The sequence below is a fragment of the Camelina sativa genome, chromosome 4 (assembly GCF_030686135.1).
Source record: "Camelina sativa cultivar CO46 ecotype springtype chromosome 4, ASM3068613v1".
Taxonomy (NCBI): domain Eukaryota; kingdom Viridiplantae; phylum Streptophyta; class Magnoliopsida; order Brassicales; family Brassicaceae; genus Camelina; species Camelina sativa.
In genome coordinates, this window is record NC_141883.1 from 9,247,579 (window position 1) to 9,269,647 (window position 22,069).

General features: G+C 42.8%; 1 protein-coding gene and 2 non-coding genes across 3 annotated transcripts; 1 reads left to right on the forward strand and 2 right to left on the reverse strand.

The window, feature by feature from the left end:
- Positions 1–605: 605 nt before the first annotated feature.
- Positions 606–712, reverse strand: LOC147945646 (small nucleolar RNA R71). The gene has a single exon (XR_015597814.1). It is a non-coding gene; the product is annotated as a small nucleolar RNA R71 (small nucleolar RNA).
- An 11,575-nt stretch (positions 713–12,287) lies between these two features.
- Positions 12,288–14,673, forward strand: LOC147945647 (uncharacterized). The gene is made up of 6 exons (XM_087509321.1): positions 12,288–12,827; positions 13,214–13,660; positions 13,726–13,941; positions 14,028–14,085; positions 14,132–14,303; positions 14,430–14,673. Exons 1-6 carry the CDS (start codon positions 12,288–12,290, stop codon positions 14,671–14,673), a joined length of 1,677 nt encoding a protein of 558 aa, XP_087365447.1.
- Positions 14,674–17,294: 2,621 nt separating this feature from the next.
- Positions 17,295–17,401, reverse strand: LOC147945648 (small nucleolar RNA R71). Its single transcript, XR_015597807.1, has one exon. It is a non-coding gene; the product is annotated as a small nucleolar RNA R71 (small nucleolar RNA).
- Positions 17,402–22,069: the final 4,668 nt, after the last annotated feature.

Here is a 22,069-nt window from a genome sequence, read left to right on the forward strand (position 1 = left end):
TGCTTCAGGAACACTCCTTCGACACACAGCTCGAGCAGTGTTGTTGAGTTCTCTCTTGCATGCAAACACGCTCCCACGGCAGTCCTAATCTCCTTTTCTGTGACGACATTGATCGTTTACCCCGCGCGTTGAGACAACAAAGGAATCAAGTCGGATTAGATCAACAAGATCACATTGGTATGGATAACCAACAGCACGACCCTCATGCAACTGGTGCACAAAACAATCTGCCACGCCAACCACGACACATTGGCGCTGGTGATGCTCCTAACACCCACACGCAGCGTCAGGGAATTGTGCCTCCTTCCATCCCAAACAATAATTTTGAAATCAAGAGTAGTCTCATCTCTATGATTCAAGGCAAAAAATTTCATGGCTTGCCGATGGAAGACCCTCTTGATCACCTGGACGAGTTTGACAGGCTCTGCAGCCTCACAAAGATCATTGGTGTCAGCGAAGATGCATTCAAGCTGCGCTTGTTCCCATTCTCTCTTGGTGACAGAGCACATCAGTGGGAAAAAGCTTTACCTCAGGGATCCATCACCTCTTGGGATGATTGTAAGAAGGCTTTTCTTGCGAAGTTCTTCTCTAACTCGCGGACTGCTAAGCTCCGCAATGCAATCTCCAGCTTTGCTCAGAAAAATGGTAAAACCTTCTGTGAAGCTTGGGAAAGATTCAAGAGCTCCACTACTAAATGTCCTCACCATGGTTTCAGTCAGGAATCCCTCCTTAGTACTCTCTACCGGGGCATTCTGCCTAAGTTCAGGATGATGCTTGACACTACAAGCAATGGCAACTTCCTGAACAAGGATGTTGAAGATGGTTGGGAGCTTGTTGAGAACTTAGCTCAATCTGACGGGAACTACAATGAGGATTATGATAGGACTGTCAGGAGCAACAACGATACTGATGACAACACCAGGAAGGAAATCAAGGCTCTTCATGAGAAATTTGACAGGATTTTGTTGGGTCAACAGAAGCAGGTTATTTCTGTCTGTGAAGCTGAGCAGATACAGGTCCCAGATGGGGGGGTTGATCCAACTGAGGAGTTATGCTACATGCAGAACCAAAGTGGCTACAATAGAGGTTTCAACAACTACAGAGCTAACCCGAATCTCTCCTACAGAAGCACAAACGTTGCTAATCCACAGGATCAGGTCTACCCTCAGCAACAACAACCTCAACAACAACAGGCGCAACAGCCACACAAGCCCTTCGTTCCTTACAACCAGAATCAGAATTTTGCTCCGAAGCAGCAGTACTTTCAACCACAGCAGCAGGGCAACATGAGTGCACCTCCAGGTTTTCCACCTCAGGCACCACCTCCCGATATGACAACTATGCTTCAGCAACTTCTTCAAGGACAAGCAGCTGGTGCTCAGGATGTTGCCAAGAAGTTCTCTGAAGTGCAACATAATTTTCACGATTTGAACACCAAAGTTGAGGCACTGAACTCTAAAGTGAAGTACCTAGAGAGCAACCACGCTACAACTTCCTCTGCAAAGCCTCAAGGCCAACTTCCAGGAAAAGCTACCCAAAACCCGAAAGAGTACCACCAAGCTCAAAGTATTACCCTTCGCAGTGGCAGAAAAGTCCCATCTCAAACAGGACCTACTGCAATCACTGTGGACAGTGATGAACAAGATGGGGAGGACTTCTGTGAACCAGAGATTCAAGCTGAGCAGAAGGTAGAGGAAGACAAGATCCAAGTTCAACCAGAGTTACAAGCTAAACCCTCGACTGAAAAAGCAACAGTTCCTGAAGCAAAGAAGCCAGTGTTCATCCCACCTCCTTACAAGCCTAAACTTCCATTCCCAGGAATGTTCAAGAAAGAGTTGGTGGCGAAGTACAAAGCGCTTTTTGATAAACAAATGAAGGAGATCGAAGTGAAAATGCCTTTACTCGATGCTATTGCTCTCATACCTCAGTCCCACAAGTTTTTGGAAGATCTGGTAAATGAAAGAATCAAGGAGACTCAGGGGATGGTGGTACTAACTCATGAGTGCAGTGCTCTCATACAAAGGAAGGCTGTCATGGAAAAGCTCGGTGATCTTCACTCTGCCATGCTCCCTTGGTCCATTCGCTTTCAATAATTGTCTATGCGATCTTGGAGCATCTATCAGCTTGATGGCACTCTCCTTGGCTAAAAGATTAGGATTCATGAAATTTGAACAATGCAATATCGCTATGATTTTGGCTGACAGGTCTGTGAGGTATGCTAATGGTATCTTAGAGGATTTACCTGTCAGAGTTCTATGTGGAGATTCCTACTGACTTCGTAGTATTGGAGATGGATGAAGGACCAAAGGATCCTCTGCTTTTGGGAAGGCTATTCTTGGCAACAGCTGGAGCAATCATTGATTGCAAGAAAGGTCTGATAGAGCTGAACCTCGGTAAGGACTTCAAGATGAACTTTGACATTAAAGATGTCAGGAAGAAGCCTACCATAGAAGGGCAACTGTTCTACATAGAATGGATGGATCAGTTGGCAGATGAGCTACTTGAAGAGCTCAATGAACAGGATCATCTTCAGAGTGCTTTGACAAAGAATGGTGAAGATGGGTACCTACACTTGGAAACTGAAGCTTATCAGAAGATTTTGGACTCTCACAAAGAGGAAGAAGGATCTGCAGTCTTTGAGGACTTGAAAGCTCTACAAGCAGTGAATGTCAAGTGTGCAGACCAAGCAGAAAATCAAGGATTGATGCTTTCACTCGACCTGCAAAGCTCTACAAGCAGTCCTGCGCCTGATGATTGGACTGAACTCAAAGCACCAAAGGTAGAACTCAAACCTCTACCAAAAGGGCTAAGGTACGCTTTCTTAGGCCCTAAATCTACTTACCCTATCATAGTAAATGCTGAGCTTAACCATGATGAATTGGAAATGTTGTTAACTGAACTGAAAAGGTTTAGAAGGGCAATAGGGTATTCACTAGATGATATCAAAGGGATTTCTCCTAGTCTATGCACACATAGGATTCATCTTGAAAATGAAGCATACTCTAGTATAGAACCCCAGCGTAGATTAAACCCAAACCTGAAGGAGGTAGTCAAGAAAGAAATCCTTAAGTTGCTAGATGCTGGTATTATCTATCCTATCTCTGACAGTACATGGGTTTCACCTGTACATTGTGTTCCTAAGAAGGGTGGGATAACTGTAGTGAAAAAAGAAAAAGATGAGTTCATCCCCACTAGGACCATTACAGGGCATAGAATGTGCATAGACTATAGGAAGTTGAATGCTGCATCTAGGAAAGATCACTTCCCATTGCCTTTCATTGATCAAATGGTAGAAAGATTGGCTAATCATCCTTACTACTGTTTCCTTGATGGGTATAGTGGATTCTTTCAAATCCCTATACATCCAAATGATCAGGAAAAGACCACTTTTACTTGTCCTTATGGCACATTCGCCTACAGGAGAATGCCTTTTGGTCTTTGTAATGCACCTGCTACTTTTCAGAGGTGCATGACCTCTATTTTCTTGGATTTGATAGAGGAGATGGTGGAGGTGTTCATGGATGACTTTTCTGTGTATGGCTCCTCCTTCTCCTCCTGTTTGTTGAATCTGTGCAGGGTACTTACCAGGTGCGAGGAAACAAACTTGGTGCTGAACTGGGAGAAATGCCACTTCATGGTCAGAGAAGGAATAGTCCTTGGGCACAAGATTTCCGAGAAAGGGATAGAGGTTGATAAGGCCAAAGTTGAGGTTATGATGAAGTGGCAACCCCCAACCAATGTGAAAGATATCAGAAGTTTCCTTGGGCATGCAAGGTTTTATAGAAGGTTTATCAAGGATTTCTCCAAGATAGCCAGACCTCTTACCAGGTTGCTCTGCAAGGACACAGAGTTCATCTTTGATGATGAATGTTTGGAAGCCTTCAAGCTTATCAAGGAAGCTCTGATATCTGCTCCAATAGTCCAAGCACCTAACTGGGACTATCCTTTCGAGATCATGTGCGATGCTTCTGATTACGCAGTTGGAGCTGTTCTGGGACAGCGAATTGATAAGAAGTTGCATGTCATCTACTATGCAAGCAGGACTCTTGACGACGCACAAGGAAGATACGCCACCACTGAGAAGGAGTTGCTGGTAGTAGTGTTTGCATTTGAGAAGTTCAGGAGCTACTTGGTTGGTTGAAAAGTGATTGTCTACACGGACCATGCTGCACTGAGGTACATCTACGCAAAGAAGGACACCAAGCCTAGACTTCTGAGATGGATACTTCTTTTGCAAGAGTTTGATATGGAGATCCTCGATAAAAAGGGGATTGAGAATGGAGTCGCTGATCCCCTCTCAAGAATGCGGATTGAAGACATGGTCCCCATTAATGACTCAATGCCTGAAGAGCAACTAATGGTGTTTGAGACTCTGAATAAGAGTACATACGCCGGGTTAGAGTTGGAGATGGTTGAAGCACTGTCACTGAAGGAAGACAAGTTTCCATGGTATGCAGACCTTGTCAACTACTTGATCTGTGGAGAGGTTCCCAAGAGTTTGGACAGCTACAACAGGAAGAAGTTCTTCAGAGATGTCAACCACTACTTATGGGATGAGCCTTACTTGTTCAAGAGAGGGTCTGATGGTCTGTTAAGAAGGTGTATAGCAGAAGAGGAAGTACAGGGTGTGCTTGAGCACTGTCATGGGTCAACGTATGGAGGACACTTTGCTGCATTCAAGACGGCCCAGAAAGTTTTACAAGCAGGTCTCTGGTGGCCTACTCTATTCAAGGATGCTCACACATTCATCACCAAGTGTGATGCTTGCCAAAAGATGGGTAATATCACAAGAAGGAATGAGATGCCTCAGAACCCAATCTTGGAAGTGGAAATATTTGATGTCTGGGGGATTGCCTTCATGGGTCCCTTCAACCCTAAATCAAATGGCAACGAATACATCTTAGTGGCAGTTGACTATGTTTCTAAGTGGGTTGAAGCTATTGCAAGTCCCACCAACGATCATAAGGTTGTCTTGAAGCTGTTCAAAAGCATCATCTTCCCAAGGTATGGAGTACCAAGAGCTGTAATCAGTGATGGAGGAAGTCACTTTGTCAACAAGGTCTTTGATGGTATGCTGAAGAAGTATGGGGTGAAACACAAAGTAGCGACTGCTTATCACCCCCAAACCAGTGGGCAAGTAGAAGTCTCCAACAAGCAGATTAAGGGGATCCTTTCAAGAACTGTTGGGTTGTCTAGGAAGGATTGGTCTATGAAGCTGGATGAGACTCTCTGGGCTTACAGAACAGCTTACAAGACACCAATTGGAAGAACACCGTTTCAGTTGGTGTATGGTAAAGCATTTCACCTTCCTGTGGAGGTTGAATACAAGGCGCTTTGGGCTATTAAGATGTTAAATCTGAACATTGACAAAGCACAAGCCAAGAGAGTTGTTGATCTACATGAGCTTGAGGAAATCAGACTTGATGCTTATGAAAGCTCCAAAATCTATAAGGAGAGAACCAAGGCTTTTCATGACAAGAAGATTGTTGTGAAGGAACTAAAGTCTGGAGATCAAGTCTTGCTTTTCAACACCAGACTTAAGTTGTTTCCTAGCAAGCTCAAGTCAAGATGATCTGGACCATTTGAGATTAAAGAGGTTTTGCCATACGGATCAGTAACTCTGCTGAACAAGGATGGTAGTGAATTCACAGTAAATGGACAAAGGGTCAAGAAGTACCTTGCAGATCAAAAGATTCCGGAGGGGTCCTCTGTGCCTCTCTGTGATCCTCCAAAAGCCTAAAAGAAACAGGAAGTCAAGCTTAGAGACATAAAACAAGCTCACTTGGGAGGAAGTCCCATGTTTATCCCTGTATATATTTCTTTTTATTGCTATTTAGGTTGTTTTTGTTAGTTTTATGATTTTTTCTCAGGTTTTTAAAAGAAAAAAATCAAGTTCGTACACTATGTAGCTTGGCCCAACGCAGCGTGGTGATCGAGCTGGAGACGGAGTCAACACAAGTCAGCAGAGCAGCATTGGATTCCTTCCCATTTTCGCACAGCTCCTAAAAGTGGGTAAAACACGTTTTAAATCTTGTCCACCAAACTCAAGCTCGGTCCCACCACATGTCTCCTCCAACTCCACCATGTCTCCCACAAGACAACACAAAGTTGTCTCCTCTCACCCATCAAGTCGAGTTCTATCATCTCTCCACTATAAACAAAAGACTAAGTCACACTCTTCTTCACTCAACTTTGCATATCTCGTCTCTCTCTCTAAATCGTTTAAGTTTAGCCATACATTTCATCAACCTTAGCTTTTGCGATTCTTGCTCTCTCTCAAGTTCTCTAAGCTTCATCTCTGTTTCTTACCATGTTTAACAAGCTTAGATGGAAACCGAGGTACTTTCCTTGCGAGATGATTTCGCTTCATTGGCGGAAATTAAGAGCTCGATCGAGCTCGTTATTTCTGGTTACGCGTTTCTCTGTTCTTATTTTCGGTCAAGCTCAAGTTCTTGTTAAATCCCTTCTAAGTTTGTTTTAACTTCACACTTAGAGAGAAAAAGCTTGAGATGAATTACTAGGGATGAAAGAAACCATGATTCGCGGTTTTTTTTAGAGCTCGATCGAGCTCATCTTTTTGGGTTCGCGTTTCGGTCGAGCTGTATTATTTTCGTCGTGCCATGTTTCTCTGTTTCTTAAGCTTGAGCTCTGTTTTGTTGCAATTAGTGTCTACAAGCTCGGTTGAAATAGCATTTAGAAGAGAAAGCTTGAGAATCGCCGCTAGGTTGATAGAAGAAGCGGTTTTGGTTTTCGCATAGAGGAGCTCGATAGAGCTCCACCTTAACAGCTCTAACACTTTTTCATTCCTATTCTTTGCATTGCAGTACCAAGCCACTTGATGCTGAGCTAGCTAGAAGCATCACTGACAAGAGGCGGAGATACATTGAGGCAGAAGAGGAAGAAGAGGAGGAACCACCAGTGGTTGAGGCAGAAGAAGAAGCAGAGGGTTCGCGTCTGACACGAAAGGAAGCTGCAGCCAAAGTAATAAGGCTTGCCAAAGCTAGAGAGTCACTCGCTTCAGCCGAACCTCATGTAGACGACGTACAAAACGTGGAGCCAGTGCAACCTTCTAGGAGATCACTGGATACAACAGCTCGACGAACAATCCATCCACGGCGGTCACTGTCTCACGATAGAAACCCATAAACTCAGGATCGAGTTGTTAGCTCTGGGGAGTCGTCACGTAGGAGAGCTGAAATAGCTCAAGGAAAAAGACCAGTGGGGCGAGTAAGGCAGATTCAGGAGGATTTAACAGATTCAGAGGAATACACACCGCCAGCCACACCGTCAGGGGAGCAGCTCACTCCACAAGACTACTATAACCTCTTCATGGAATGCGATTTCGCTGCAACAAGATACCCGCATCGCTCTACCATGCGCAAGCTTGGAATTAAAGAGGACGTCGAGCTCCTATTCAAAAACTGTGGTCTTAGAAATTTTATGAGGTGTAACCGTGAAGCATACAAAGATGAAACCTGCCAGTTCCTCACTTCTCTCAACGTGTACTACTATGAAGAAAGCGATGAAGACAAGTCTGGGCTAGGCTATTTTACATTCACGATCCACGGAAAGCGCTACTCTTGCAGCATCACCAACTTAGAGAAGTTGTTTGGTTTCCCTAGCGGGACGGAAACCTGCCCCGACTTTGACGACAAAGAGTTGAAGGCACTTTGGAAAACTATCAGCAATGGTGGTTACACATCCTCGAGAAGCAAGAGCAACGAAATTAGGAGTCCGACCATCAGATACTTTCACAAATGTGTTGCAAGCACTTTCTTTGCGCGCCAAGATACCGGGACAGTCAACGAGAGTGAGCTTCAGATGATTGATCTCGCTCTTTAGATCCTCCTCCCAACCACAACAGATGGCACTGTGCTTCGGGGAGACGGGTCAGACACACCTCTTTCCGTATATTTGTTAAGGCAGTTCCTAGCCTACCGCGATTGGGTAGTCAAAAACCGTGGGAAGAAGAATAACACGTTGACTGTTGGCGGGATAATCACTCCTATCCTATCCAATCGTGGTGTCCCCTTGCGCTCAGATCTTCATGAACCTCGCTCGTTGGATATGGGGTATCTGAAGAAAGCACTGTTTCTTGACCATAGAGTGCATGAAGACAAGCTTATGTTTCGTTTCCATCACCCACGCATTGGTGATGCTAGGGTTTTACTTCCTAACCCAACTCTCACTACGCTGGAGGACATTCACAACATCTGGTTCCTCCCAAACCCTGCGGATCTCCACTACCCTGAAGGCACTCAACCTGACACGGTAGAAGCTGTTAACTCGCCTGACCCGCAACCTATGGACATATCTGAAGAAGAGTCACCTCAGCAGTTCTGGTTCACACAGCCTCCTTCTCCTAAGCAGAGCAGGCACATGAAAGGCACCAACAGGAATATCAGCCTTCTACAGCGATGGAACAAACTTCAGGATAAATCTTACAAAGCTCTGCGAGGAACGGTGAAGGAGTTAACAAATTCTGTGAAAGGATTGACGCTTCGGGTCACTAAACTTAAAGAGGGAAGAACTCCTCCACCTCCACCCTCATCGAGCAATGTGCTCTCGAGAAGCAACTCTGAAAGCCTACTCAGGAGAGGCTCCAACCCAGCTGAACCCGCTAGAGCTAGTTCTTTTGAGCCAGCCAGAGCTAGTTCCTTTGAACCTGCTCGAGCTAGTTCCTTCGAACCTGCCAGAACCAGTTTCTTTGAGCAAAACCAGAGAAAGCGCAGAGCAGCTAAACCACCATCAAGCTCGAAGAGAGGCTTCCCTGTTCCACTGGATCTCGAAGATGAACACGCCAGCTCGATCCAACATGATCCATCATCCTACCCTCCCACCGCTGGTTACACCCTGGAGAGCATGGAGGCCTACCTTGACTCCCAATTCTCCTAAACGACCAAGTAACACTCCTCACTCATCTGTTTATACCATTGCATTTCATTTAGTTTGTTTTCTTTGTCTTTTGAACTCTCCTTCAACTTTTTGTTACACAAGGGACTGTGTAATTTAAGTTTGGGGGAGGGTTTGAGATGTATATAACTTGTTTTCTTTGTCTCTTATTTTCAAATTTTGCATCATTGAGTCTGCATACATATAAGGCATAGAAAACCCAAAAAAATTTGAAATTTTTTTAAATTTTCTAAAAAAAAAAGAGTGTTCATATAGTTGTAGTTGCATTTTAGATTAAGTCTTGCTTTCTTTTTAGTAGTTTGTACATATGCAGTAGTTTGTGCATATGTGTTAGGGGTCTGTGATGAGTTTGCCTCGTAGACATGCTGATTTACTAGATAAATTCAATGCCCAAGTTATTAGTTGTCTAACGCATGATCTAGCGAACCTGAAGTAAAACCACACCATGTTTAGAATTCACAACTCTGCATTCTTGTCTAGATGGAAACATGTTGCGATCTGATGCCTTCCCTATTTACTTGAACTTAATCTTGACTCATAATTATCATGTTTTAAGCACTGAATCTAAACTCATGGATACCAATATACATACTTGGGTTTTCTTTCACCCTTATACCACTCTTGGCTAATCCAAGTAGCTAATACCCATTATTGGAACAGTTTCCCCCACCATTAGCCTACCCTTCTTTCAAGCCAAAATTATCTCTGTGTGTGAGGCCTTATTTTTTGGATTGAGCTTGGTAGAAAGTGTTAGGTCTGAGCCGCCAGGAATGGAACCTTGTGTAGTTCTAGTTCGCGTTATCCGGACTAGATAGGACTAGGTGGGAACTTGTTACAGGGGTTTGGGATTCAATGTGTGCAGAAAGGAAAAGAAAAGAATGAAAAGAAAGGATAAAGTCTCTAGGAGGGGTAATCTGTCTCTAAATATGAAAGTCTAGTAAAGGATTTGGGGAATGCAAAGTATAGAAAAAAAAGAAAGATAGTTCTAAGAAAAGAAAAGAAAGTTGTCAAAGAATGTATAGCAAAAGCTTTTGAAGTCTTAAGAAATAAGAAGGAAAAGAGGACCATAGTGTTTTAGAAAAGAAACCCCAAATCCGCTAGGCAAAATCAAAAAGAAACCTCTCCTGAGACTTGGTACAAAAGGGTGAATGGGTATGATCAAAAGAGCTAAAAGCTGAAGGGTAGAGTTAGGACAATCTGGGTTTAGAGAATTAGGAGTCAAACGCTTGGGTACTCTCGGGTAGACAAGGTTTTGTTCATGTATGCATTTGTTGGTCCTTACCTTTAGCCTTCTCCCAAACGCTCAATCCATTTTCTCGAGAGAACCCTGATCAAAAACGATGAACCTACTCTAAAGGAGATCACCTTTATCTCCATCCTTTTCTTACCAAACCAAATGAGTTCATAGGCAGTCTTTAAGCTTGATTCACGGTTCCAATTCAATGAATGTTAAAGGGATAGGTTGATTTGAATGCATGTCAAAGTTGAAACAGAGGCTAAGGCGTGTAAGGAAGAGCATGGCTAAAGTTTTTAAGTAGGACTCTCTCTCTCTTTGCGTTTTACAATTACTAACTTGGACATTGATTTTACCTATTTTATCAGCATGTTTTGGTTTTGAGCCCCCACTTTCAAACCTCTTCTTCAAGCTTAATCTTGATTATTTGCTTGAGGGCAAGCAAGAAATAAGTTTGAGGGAGTTGATGTATCTGCATTTTACTTGTTTTAGATCCTCATTTGCATTCACTTTAGCATCATTTCATCCTGTGTTTGTAGCATTTGCGTCTCATTCTTGCATAAATTCACTCACTTAGTAGTTTTCCATTAGCACTGCATACATTGTTGCATATGGAGTTGTTATCCGGTTTTGGAGAGCTTTTGGGAACACGAAGCTGAGCAGAGTGCAAGGCGAAAGAGAGCTCGATCGATCTGGGAAGACGAAGTGAAGAAGAGGAAGTCGAACCAAGGCAGAATGACCAACTGAAGCGGAATCTAGCCTAACGCATGCAGAGCAGAAGACAAGGTGGAGCGACTAACACAAGAGGCAGAGCTCGATCGAGCTGATTGAAAGAAAAGACGGTCGAGCTGTCTGAGACAAAGAAGAGCTCGATCGAGCTGAAGTGGAACGCGAAACCAAAGCTGGACAAGAGGAGAAAGCATAGCTCGATCGAGCTGTTGGAAGCAGAGCAGAGCGAGATCGTGCTAAGCATCAACCGACTTAAAAATTGTTGACTTTGACTAGGGTTTTCACAAGTTTAGTATAAATATGTCTCATTTGTTTAGACTTAAGGAGAACCTCTTTTTTTAGTATTTTCTAGGACTTCTCTCAAGAAACAAAACGTGTTTAAGGCTTTGTAATTCGAATTCTCTTTTAATCTTTCAAGTTTTTATAGTTTTACATCTCTCTTTTATGCTTTAGTTTATATAATCTTGTTAATCTCTCTTTAATCTCTTTTCATAATGTTGCTTATTGAATTTTCTGGGTTTGGGTTCTTGAGCTTCATGATTTCTGAGTAGTGTTCTTAGAGGTCTTGAGGTTGGGTGAGATCCATGAGGTTTTCTTAGTCTTTTCTAGGGTTTTGATGTTTAAATCTTTTAGATCCCTTCTGGATTAGTGTTCTTCATGCTAGCTTCTTTCTGATCATCTGAAGCTTGACCCGAGGCATTTCCACCCGAGAGGGCTTGGTGAAATGTCTGATCTAGCTAATACCGGAGATTTACGTGCCTAACCTAAGAGATTAGTTGTCTAGGGTGTTTATTGACATTGATTGATTGGTTGTTAATGCCTGCCTTGTTATGCTTCGCTAAAGAGATTTAGGTCTGGAGGTAACTTGGCTTGAGGGTCTCTGTCACGAGAGTGGATTGACCTGTTGTTGAATCTTTTGTCTAGGGAAAGCTTTGTTTAAAGTTTTATCGAATCTTTGTATTAAGACTAAGTTACTTCATGGATCATTGATACCCAGCCTCACGAGCTCTCTTTTATCATCTGTTTGCATCAGTTTACGTTTTGCTTGTTTCGCTTAGCTTGGCTTACTTTTGTTAGTCACTGCTTAGCTTTGTTAGTCACTGCTTACTTTTGTTAGTCACTGCTTAGCTTTGTTAGTCACTGCTTAGCTTTGCTATTAGTTCTGCTTTTCTTTTGTTGCTTGCTCACTTAGGTTGTTAGAAAATCAAAACTAAGGTTCGCTTGACTTAGCTAGATTTGATTGCATCTTTTGTGGTTAATAGCTCACCCATTTGGTTTGACACCCTTTGTACTACAATGGCAATTTAAGTGCTTAGGGAATTGAACTTCAGTAGAGTAGTAAAATCTTACTATCAGTAGGTTTGATTACTGTGAAGACAGTGATGGTGCAATTTCAAGGGATGAAGACTATATGCTGTCATCCAACTTCGCCCCAGATGGAGGAGAGGAATCGATAGATGAGGGATTTGGTTGTGGGTGTTGTAGAGAGGAAAAGGTTTGTAACAAAGAATCAATTCTCCGTACCCGCAACACTAACTCCGCAAATGATGCAATTGAGAAGGAGGTTCAAAATATAGAAAACGGAGGTGGTGATATAGGTGTAGGGGATAAGTTTGATAGCAAAGCTACGTTGGTGGCAAGATTGAAGGTTCTGAGTGTATTAGATAAATATGATTACAATGTTCGTGCATCAACTCCCAGTTTGCTAATCGTAGAGTGTTGGGTAAAAGGTTGTAAATGGAGAATACGGGCTTCAACAATTGGGGATTCGTCGGCGATGCATATTCGCAAATATTTTCGTGAACATACATGCTCTGTTACGGAACGATATGGCCATAGCCGTAATGCTACGCCACCAATCCTAGGTCATTTATACAATGATTATGTTGGAGGTGTAGGAGGTTATGTTGTGCCAAATCTTGTTGGGGAATGGCTCAACCTACGATATGGTGTATAGGTGGGAGACAATAATACTAAAAATTTCTGTAGTTTTAATGTGTATGGGGGGTACAAAATAATGCCATGATTTGTATAGGTTAGGATGAATTAGTTATAATAGGTGTAGGGGTTGTCTTCATTGGGGTACATATAATAACAAATTGTAATATAATGAGCGGTGTAGATATCATTGTCTATAGAGTGTACATGTAATCTTTCCTTTGGTTACTAGGGGGCTTTCTCTACGTGAAGACGTAGTGTAAATAAGAAGAGACAAATTGTAGCTTTAGGTTTTTTTTTGTGAGAAAAGTAGATGTTTTTTTGAGATGCACTACACATATATAAAATTTTATCCTCTGGATGTTGTTCAATGCTGATGTGTCCATTTTCATATAATAGTTTGGCTACTGGAAGGCACATCGTACACTTATAAAGGCGCGGGAATATGTTAGGGGTACACCTGAAAGTGGATACACTGAATTATCTTCATATTTATTCAGGCTGAGGTGCTCTAAACCTGGGACCCTTACTAGACTGGTCGTTGATGCCGATGACAGATTCAAGTATGTTTTCATTGCGATTGCTGGATGCATTAAGGGTTTCAGGTATATGCGGAAAGTTGTAGTTGTAGATGGAACCTTTTTGAAGGGTGAATTCAAAGGGACTCTTCTGATAGCGACAACACAAGATGGGAATTTCAATATATTTCCTTTGGCCTATTCGGTTGTTGATATAGAGAACGACGCGTCGTGGGAATGGTTTTTTACGCAATTAAGCTGTGTAATTCCTGATGATGAAGAACTTGCACTGATACCTGACCGGCATAAATCTACTGCTAAACTATCGGTAAAATATACCCCCTGGCAAGCCGTGGAATCTGCACTTATCATCTTCACAAGAATATTATTCAGAGATTTAGTGGGACTGAAACATTCCGGCTCGTTAAAAAATCAGCTGCAGCGTACCGTGTAGTTGATTTCGAAGAAATCTTCCAGCAAATTCAAGAAGCGAATCCGCAACTGCACGCTTACTTGCAGCATGCAGATGTATCCAAGTGGAGCAGGGCGCACTTTCCTAGTGATAGGTACAACTTCACAACGAGCAACATTGCAGAATCGCTACACAAAGTACTTAATCCTGCGAGAGCGTATCCCATTGTAGAGTTATTAGAAGCGGTTTGTAATATGTTGACACGTTGGTTTGCTACAAGTAGAAAACAAGCTGCCGCAATGATAACTTTACTCACGAAAGGAGTGGAGAACCTGTTACAGGTATGACATTCATTAACATATCCATCGAGAAATATGTTAACTATAGGAGTTGATAAACTGGAAGTGAAAATGTTGAATTCTTTTGGTTATATGAACACTTATGATTTCATTTACTTACAAGCACGTATTGAACATGCACGGCGTCTAAATTTTCAAGAAATTGATGTTCATCAATTTCAAGTAAGTAGTGGTACCTCTAAGCATGTTGTCAATCTGAGGTATAAGAGGTGTTCATGTAGGCGTTTTGATCTGGAGAGGATGTCATGCGTACATGCTATCGCAGCCGCATATACGGCTAACTAATCAGTTATAATCCAGTTTCATCCATACTTCCGCACAGACAGCCTCTACAGTGGTTATACGGACTCGAAAATGCCGATAGATACATCCTGCATCGTTCCTACGGATGTTACATCATCCAGATGTAAACCGCCTTTCGTTAGGAATCCTCCAGGAAGGGCAAAGATGTCCATGATGAAGTCTTTTATCGAGGTTGCGTTGGAGACGAAACGGCCCCCTAAACAGCATGCTTGTTCTCAGTGTCAACAGGTTGGGCACAACCGTACAACATGTCCAGCTAATACGTAGTGCAGATATCGTTTTGTGACGTCTTCTTGATGTTCATATATTTTACCTTGTTTTCCCTTAGTTTATTCACAACTTTTTCATCTTTTGCTATCCATTTAGGCCATTATTGTGTAGCTTTAGGACTAATCCTGCATTAGAGTGTAGTTGCATTGCATTTGCATCTTTTCATGCATAAACAGGTGATTTTGGAGCTTAAGGAGCATGAAAGCAATGCTGAGGAGAAGTGAAGCAATCCTGAGGAGAAAACAAGAGAGTTAAGGCTGTAGAATCAAGGTCCGGAGTCCAACTCGACCGCACCACTCGACCACCACTCGACCATGTGCTGAGGAAGACTCGACCGAGTGGAGAACGCACGAGAGAAGCCAGCTCGACCAGCCACTCGACCGAGCACTGGTCGAGTTGACCGAGCCGTTGACTACTTTGACTTTTGTATTTTTAGGGCTTCCACCTCACCACTATATAAAGCCCTTGTACCTGCAGCCACCAAAGAGTCCAGCTTTTTAGATAGTCTAAAACCTAGTTTTTACCTTTTTTAGATATTATTCCTTTTGCACTTTTCTTTTATTTTAGATTTTGTACTTGTTTGAGAGAGAAAGACTAGATTCTTATATTTTGTTTGTTTCATAACTTTCAAAATATTAAGATTTCGAGTTTTATTCCTTCATCAATATTGTAGATCTCTGTTTCATCTTTCTAATGATGCAAGTTTCATTATTTTCTGGGTTTTTGACATATTTCACCATGTGTTCTTGTGAGTAGTTTGTTTAGGACCTTGTGGATGGGTTAGGCTGGGTTGATCTTGTGGTTTGTTTGATTTGGTCAAGCTTGATTGTTGTAGATCTCTTCTAGGCTAGATGATCTTAATGCTGATCCTATATCTGAGAGGGTAGGGTTTGATTTCAAGCATCTTAGCATCACACCAATGTCTAAGGAGCATAGATAAGGCTAGATCTAGAGCTTACCATTAGGCTTGCTAAGAGATTAGAAGTCTTGTTTGGTTTGAGATGTATTGCTTAATGCCTGCTTGTGTAGATTCTTTTCTTTGTGAGAACAAGTCTAGAATTGCATAGGTTTGATTGTTTCTTGCCATGAGAGTGGATTAAACATGTATTAGAATAGTATGTCTAGAGTTCAGCTCAATGTTTGCTTGAGATTTGTTGACCAAGTTAGATAACCACAATGATTAGCTCAGCCCATGAATCCCTCCTCAAGGCCTTCCTTGTTTATTGAAATCCTAGTCTAAATATCATTGCTTGCTTGTTGTTTGATTAGTTTTAGCATTGCTCTGTTTTTCTTGTGTTGCTCTGTTTTCACGTTTAAGTCTAGCTCGACCACGTACTCGACCTACACTCGGTCGAGTGCTGCTCGAGTTCATCCCCAGAACTTGTGTTTTTGATTTGTGATTGTCTTGTTTCATTCCTGTTTCATTTCCATTGCATTCACGTAGTTTCCTGTTCATTACTTGTCTTGCATTAGTTCATTAGCATAGTTTCTATCTTTGTTCTAGTTTCATTATAGCTTTAATTTGTTTGTTCTGTTTGCATTTAGTATCCTATTCTAGTTGTTTTTACTTTCTGCATTTCATATCTCATTTTAGGATTGTTAATGACAAACAATCTTTACAATTGGCTTGACTTAGACTCATATGCACATCTTAATTGTTCACAATCACTCAGATAGGATTGACACCTCTTATACTGCAACTGCATAAGGGGAATTGAAACACCCTGACTTCTATTCATTCCATACATCATCATTCCATACATCATTAATTCATACACCACAAAGAAAGTCAGTTTCAATTTGGCGTCGTTGCCCATTTGAGTGTGTTTTGTGACATTTAGGATCATTATTAGTCTAAGATTAAGTTCGTTTTAAACACTTGTGAAGTTACTGAACTGGAATCTTCCTTTGCTTGGCTGTTTTGTGTTTCAGGTACCCACTCGACCACCTACTCGACCACCACTCGACCGAGCTGTGATCGAGCACTTGGTCGAGCCAGAAGCCGGATCAAATTAGCCATTACTTCCAAGTCGACTCGACCACCCACTCGAGCCTGCGCTCGACCGTGTACCTGTTCGAGTCCGTAGTAGAGTTTGTTGATGCACACAAGGTCAAAAGGCAGAGATAGTCTTCAGCAGCCTATTGACAACATCCACAGGCTACAGAAGGGTTTGAGACATAAGCAAGGAAGAGTAGTTCAACAACAACAAGGTCAAGACATCATGGAGCAACAAGCTATCCATGAGCAAAGACCAAGGCACATTGGTGCAGGAGATGCACCCAATACCCACAACCAAAGGGCTGGAATTGTGCCACCTTCAGTAGCAAACAATAACTTTGAGATCAAGAGTGGATTGTTCTCAATGATACAAGCAAACAAGTTTCATGGGTTGCCAATGGAGGATCCACTAGATCACCTTGATGAGTTTGACAGAATATGTGGACTCACTAAGATCAATGGAGTGAGTGAAGATGGATTCAAATTAAGGCTCTTCCCATTTTCTCTTGGAGACAAAGCTCACCTTTGGGAGAAGACTCTACCTACTGGAGCTATCACTACATGGGATGCATGCAAGAAAGCTTTTCTGGCCAAGTTCTTCTCCAATGCAAGGACTGCTAGGCTGAGGAATGAGATTTCTGGGTTTGCTCAAAGGAATAATGAGAGCTTTTGTGAAGCTTGGGAGAGGTATAAAGGATTCCAAACTCAGTGTCCTCACCATGGCTTCAGCAATGAGTCACTTCTAAGCACCTTGTATAGAGGAGTGCTTCCCAAGATAAGAATGCTTCTTGACACAGCCTCTAATGGCAACTTCCTCAACAAGAATGTGGAAGAAGGATGGGAATTGGTTGAGAATCTTGCTCAATCTGATGGCAGTTATAATGAGGACTATGATAGGACCATAAGGAGCTCCTCAACTGATCAAGAGGACAAGTATAAGAAGGATTTGAAGATGGTCAATGAGAAGCTTGACAAGATCCTCCTCAGCCAATCCAAGTCCATTCACTTCATTGGTGAAGAGGAAGCTCCAGTTCAAGAGGGGGAGCCTGAATTTGCTGAGTTGTGCTACATGCAGAACCAGGGAGGATTCAAAGGCTACAACCAAGGAGGTTTCAAGAACAACAATCTCTCTTATAGGAGCACCAATGTAGCCAACCCTCAAGACCAGGTCTATCCACCTCCTCAACCTCAACAGCAACAAAACTACATCCCCAAGCAACAACACCAAGTGTTCCAGCCCCAATTGTGTCCCCCACCAGGGTTTCAGACTAACCAAGGCCAGGAACAAGACTTAAGAGCAATGATGCAACAGTTGTTGATTGGGCAAACACAAGGCAAGATTGAGGAAGCCAAGCAGTTTGCTGAGTTGAATCAAAGGCTCACATCACAGTACAATGATCTGAACTTGAAGTTTGAAGGTCTCAACTCCAGAATGAAGTATATGGAGAGTAACATTGCCTCTACTTCAGCTCCTAAACCCAACCAACTCCCTGGAAAAGCTGTTCAAAATCCAAGGGAGTTCACTGCAAAAGCCATTCATATCTCTGATGTGGAAGTCACTGAGGACAGTGAAGTCCAAGTTTGGGGGAATTCATTAGTTACTGAAGCCCCAAGTGACGTTTGTGCAAAGCAACTGGAGTCTGTTATTGCACTCGACCAAGTACTCGAACAGCCACTCGATCGAGTGCATGCTCGAGTGGTCGATCGAGTTGCAGACTCAGAAGCTGTCAAGCCTGCTAAGTACATTCATCCTGCTTACAAGCCACCTCTTCCATTCCCAGGACGTTTCAAAGCACAAAAGATTAAGGAGCTTAGGGAAATCATTGAGAGAAAGGAGATGATGGCTAAGCAACAAGAAGAAGAGAGGGTTTTAAAGGAAGAAGCTGTGGTTGAGGAAGTGTTGGCCATACAAGAGATCACCATTACTTACCAAGAAGAAGAGAGAGGACCTGCCTTGGAACAGTATGATCCATATCCTCTCTACAAAGACTTTTTGCTTGATTTGTCAAAGAAGAAGGCTGAAGCTCAAGATGAGAAGGATCTTGAGGACCTTGGAGGAGTTATCATTCCAATCAAGCTTAAGGATCCAGGTCCATTCTATCTGCGTTGCACACTTAGCTATCTTCACTACAACCAATGCCTTTGTGATTTGGGAGCTTCAACAAGTGTGATGCCAAACTCCATAGCACAAAAGCTTGGGAGAACTGATTTCAAGTCCACCAACCTTCATATATGTTTAGCTGATGGGTCAAGCAAAGAGATAGTTGGAAGGTTGGAGAATGTCCCAGTCAAGATAGGGAAGGCAAGGGTTCACCCTGATTTTGTGGTGTTGGAGATGGACAAGGAACCTGAAGATCCAATCATTCTTGGAAGGTCATTCCTAGCCACTGTTGGAGCAGTTATTGATGTCAAAGAGGGTCTTGTGACCTTGAACATTGCTGAAGATATAGCCATGAAGTTTAACATCTATAACCCAACCAACCTTCCTACCATTGATGATCAACCTTTTACTATCAAGGACAAAGGAGGTCAAGAAGGTTCAAGTGGTGAAGCAACTCCAAAGGCTAAGCTCTCCTTTCAAGATGATTCTGTGGAAAAGCTTAAGAGGTCAGTTCAAGAGTTAACAAGTATGGTTGAGGATCTTCAAGTTAAGTTGAACAAGAGGTCCTTAAGGAAGGCAAGACCAAGGCTCAAAATCAAGAAGAAACATGGTTTGTGTGTTAAGGGTGAGGTGATCAAGGATCAACTTCACAGTGATCAAGAGGTTCCAGGGAGGATTTCATCACCTCCTTGGTATCTAAACCAAGTCTAAAAAGGACACCAAAGTCAATCTTAGTGACTTTAAACAAGCTCACTAGGGAGGAAGTCCCTAAGGTATCCTTTGTAAATATGGTTTATTTTCCTTGTAGTTTTGATGTGTTTTCTTTTTTGTTTGTGTTGGACAGGCCTTTAGGTGAGAATGTAGTTGGGTAAGGAGGGAATTAGACTTGGAGAAGGAGACTCGCAAGCCCACTCGACCTACCCACGAGAGGTACTCGACCGAGCTGGAAAGGAATTGAGGCCCATTTGATCTTCAAATCACTAGAACGATCGAGTGGAGGGAAGAACAAGAAGAAAAATTTCGAAATTTCAAAATTTGGTCAAGGTGCTCGACCGTGTACAGTCGAGTGTGGGGTCGAGTGGCAGCAAAAAGCAGGTCAATGATTCCAATTTCAAATTTGAATGGTATGGACGCTCCACCCTTGTCTCTTTGTCCCCTTAGCTTCTTTATATAGACCTTGCACGAAACTATGCCTCTCACATTCTCTCATTTGCTCAAAATCATTGAATTAAAGTTTTAAAGTCTCTCTCATAGCTTATCTTTTGCTCAAGCTTAGTTCTTTCAAGTTTTTGGTTCACTAACCTATTAACTTTGAGCTTTGAGTCTATTCCCTTCAGTTCTATTTGAAAAATGTCTTCAAGAATCACTAGGAAGTCTCAACAAACCGCTGCAACCTCTATGGAACGTCATGATGCTAGCCTTGAATCAAGAGGAGAAGCTGGAAGGGCCACTCGACGCCCCACTCGATCATGCACTCGACCGAGTGGTGGTTCGAGCAGCCGGTCGAGCCAGATGCCGCGTCCAAGGAGAGAGAGAGTTGAGGAAGATCCTGAGAGGACTGAGAGTGAGGAGGAAAGGGAGTCAACTCTCAATGAGTTCATGAGGAGACACAAGGCCAAAGGGAAGAGGCCAGCAGTTGAGGTTGAACAAGAGGAGAGTGAGAATGAGAGTGAGGAAGAAAGTGAAAAAGAAGGGATAGAGGATGATGGAGAAGCTGAGTCCTGTGGGTTGTCAAAGAGGCAACTCTATGATGCTTTCATGAGAATGGAGTTCTTAGGGACTAGATATTCACACAAGAAAACCATGGAGAAGCTAGCCATTGGTGAAGATGTGGAGTACCTCTTTGAGAAGAGCAACCTAACCAAGTTTATGGGACTTTGCATGGAGGGCTACAAAGAAGAGAGTTGTGAGTTTCTAGCCACAGTCAAGCTGCATACATATGCAAGGAAGGATGCTGAGTTTGGAGCTGGTCACATTGCTTTCACAATCAAGGGGAAAAGGTATGAACTTTCAATGAAGAAGATAGCCAATGTGTTTGGTTTTGAGGTTGGGAGCAATAGGAGTTTGATGATTCCAAGAGAAGAGCTCTATGCTGTGTGGGAAACCATTGGGGACAACAAATACTACTCATCCTCCAATTCCAAGAGTTCAAGGATAAGGAGCCCAGTCCTAAGGTACTTCCACAAAGCTCTTGCCAACACCTTCTTTGCTAGGAAGGAAACTGGGAATATTAATGAGGGGGAGCTAAAGATGATTGATTTGGCTCTCAATGGAGTCATCTTCCAAGCAAGAAATGACACCATCATTCTTGGGAGCACTGTGGAGACTGACCTAGCAATGGTGCTCATTGATCACATGATTTACTTGAGAAGTTGGGTAGGCAAGTTGGAGAATAAAGGATCAAGAGGAGCACTAACCATTGGAGGCATCATTACTCCAATCCTTCAAGCTGCTAAGGTTCCACTTAGAGGAGAAAGGGTTTCACCAAGATGGATTGACTCTAGCTACCTCACCTCTACTCTCATCCTAGCCAAGGAGATGCATCAAGGGAATCACATTTTCAACTTTGAACTTCCAACACTTGGGAAAAAGCAACTGATTTTGCCTAACCAAGAGCTCACCACCATTCAAGAAGGAGCCAACATTGACTTTTGGCCAGCTGAGGAGCATTTGTTTGATGGGATAGTTCAACTTAGAGTTGATGAAGCTGGAGATGTGCAAATGGCTGATGGGGAGGAGCAATTTTACTTTGAGGATTATGAGCCCAACCCAAGAGATAGTAGAGGAGTGAGGGAGGCTACCAAGAGATTAACCCTTCTGCAAAAATGGAACAAATGGCATGGGAAGAGGTTTGATAAGCTGAAGAAGAAGGTGACCAACATGGCTAAGTCCATCAAGGGCTTAAAGAAGGAGATTGCTGAGTTGAAGAGTGGGAATTCTTCACCTACACCATCAAGCCCTTTGAGGAGGAGTAGCTCAACTAGAGCACTTTCTAGAGTTGCGAACCCTGTGGAACCAGCTAGGGCTTCAATGTATGAGCCAAATCAGAGGAAGAGGAGCTCAAGTACCCGAGAACAACCCTTTTCAAGGTACTCGACCGGGTCACTCGAGCACCCACTCGACCGAGCACCCCCAATGCACTCGGCCGAGTTCCAGCCCAGATCACCCTATGGTTTCCCACCTCCAGCTGCTTATCCAGGATATCAAGGTTACCCTCCCATCCCACCCCAGTACTTCATGGATCCAGCACTCTACCAGCAGTTCTACCAGCAGCAAGGTCAACATTTTGACAC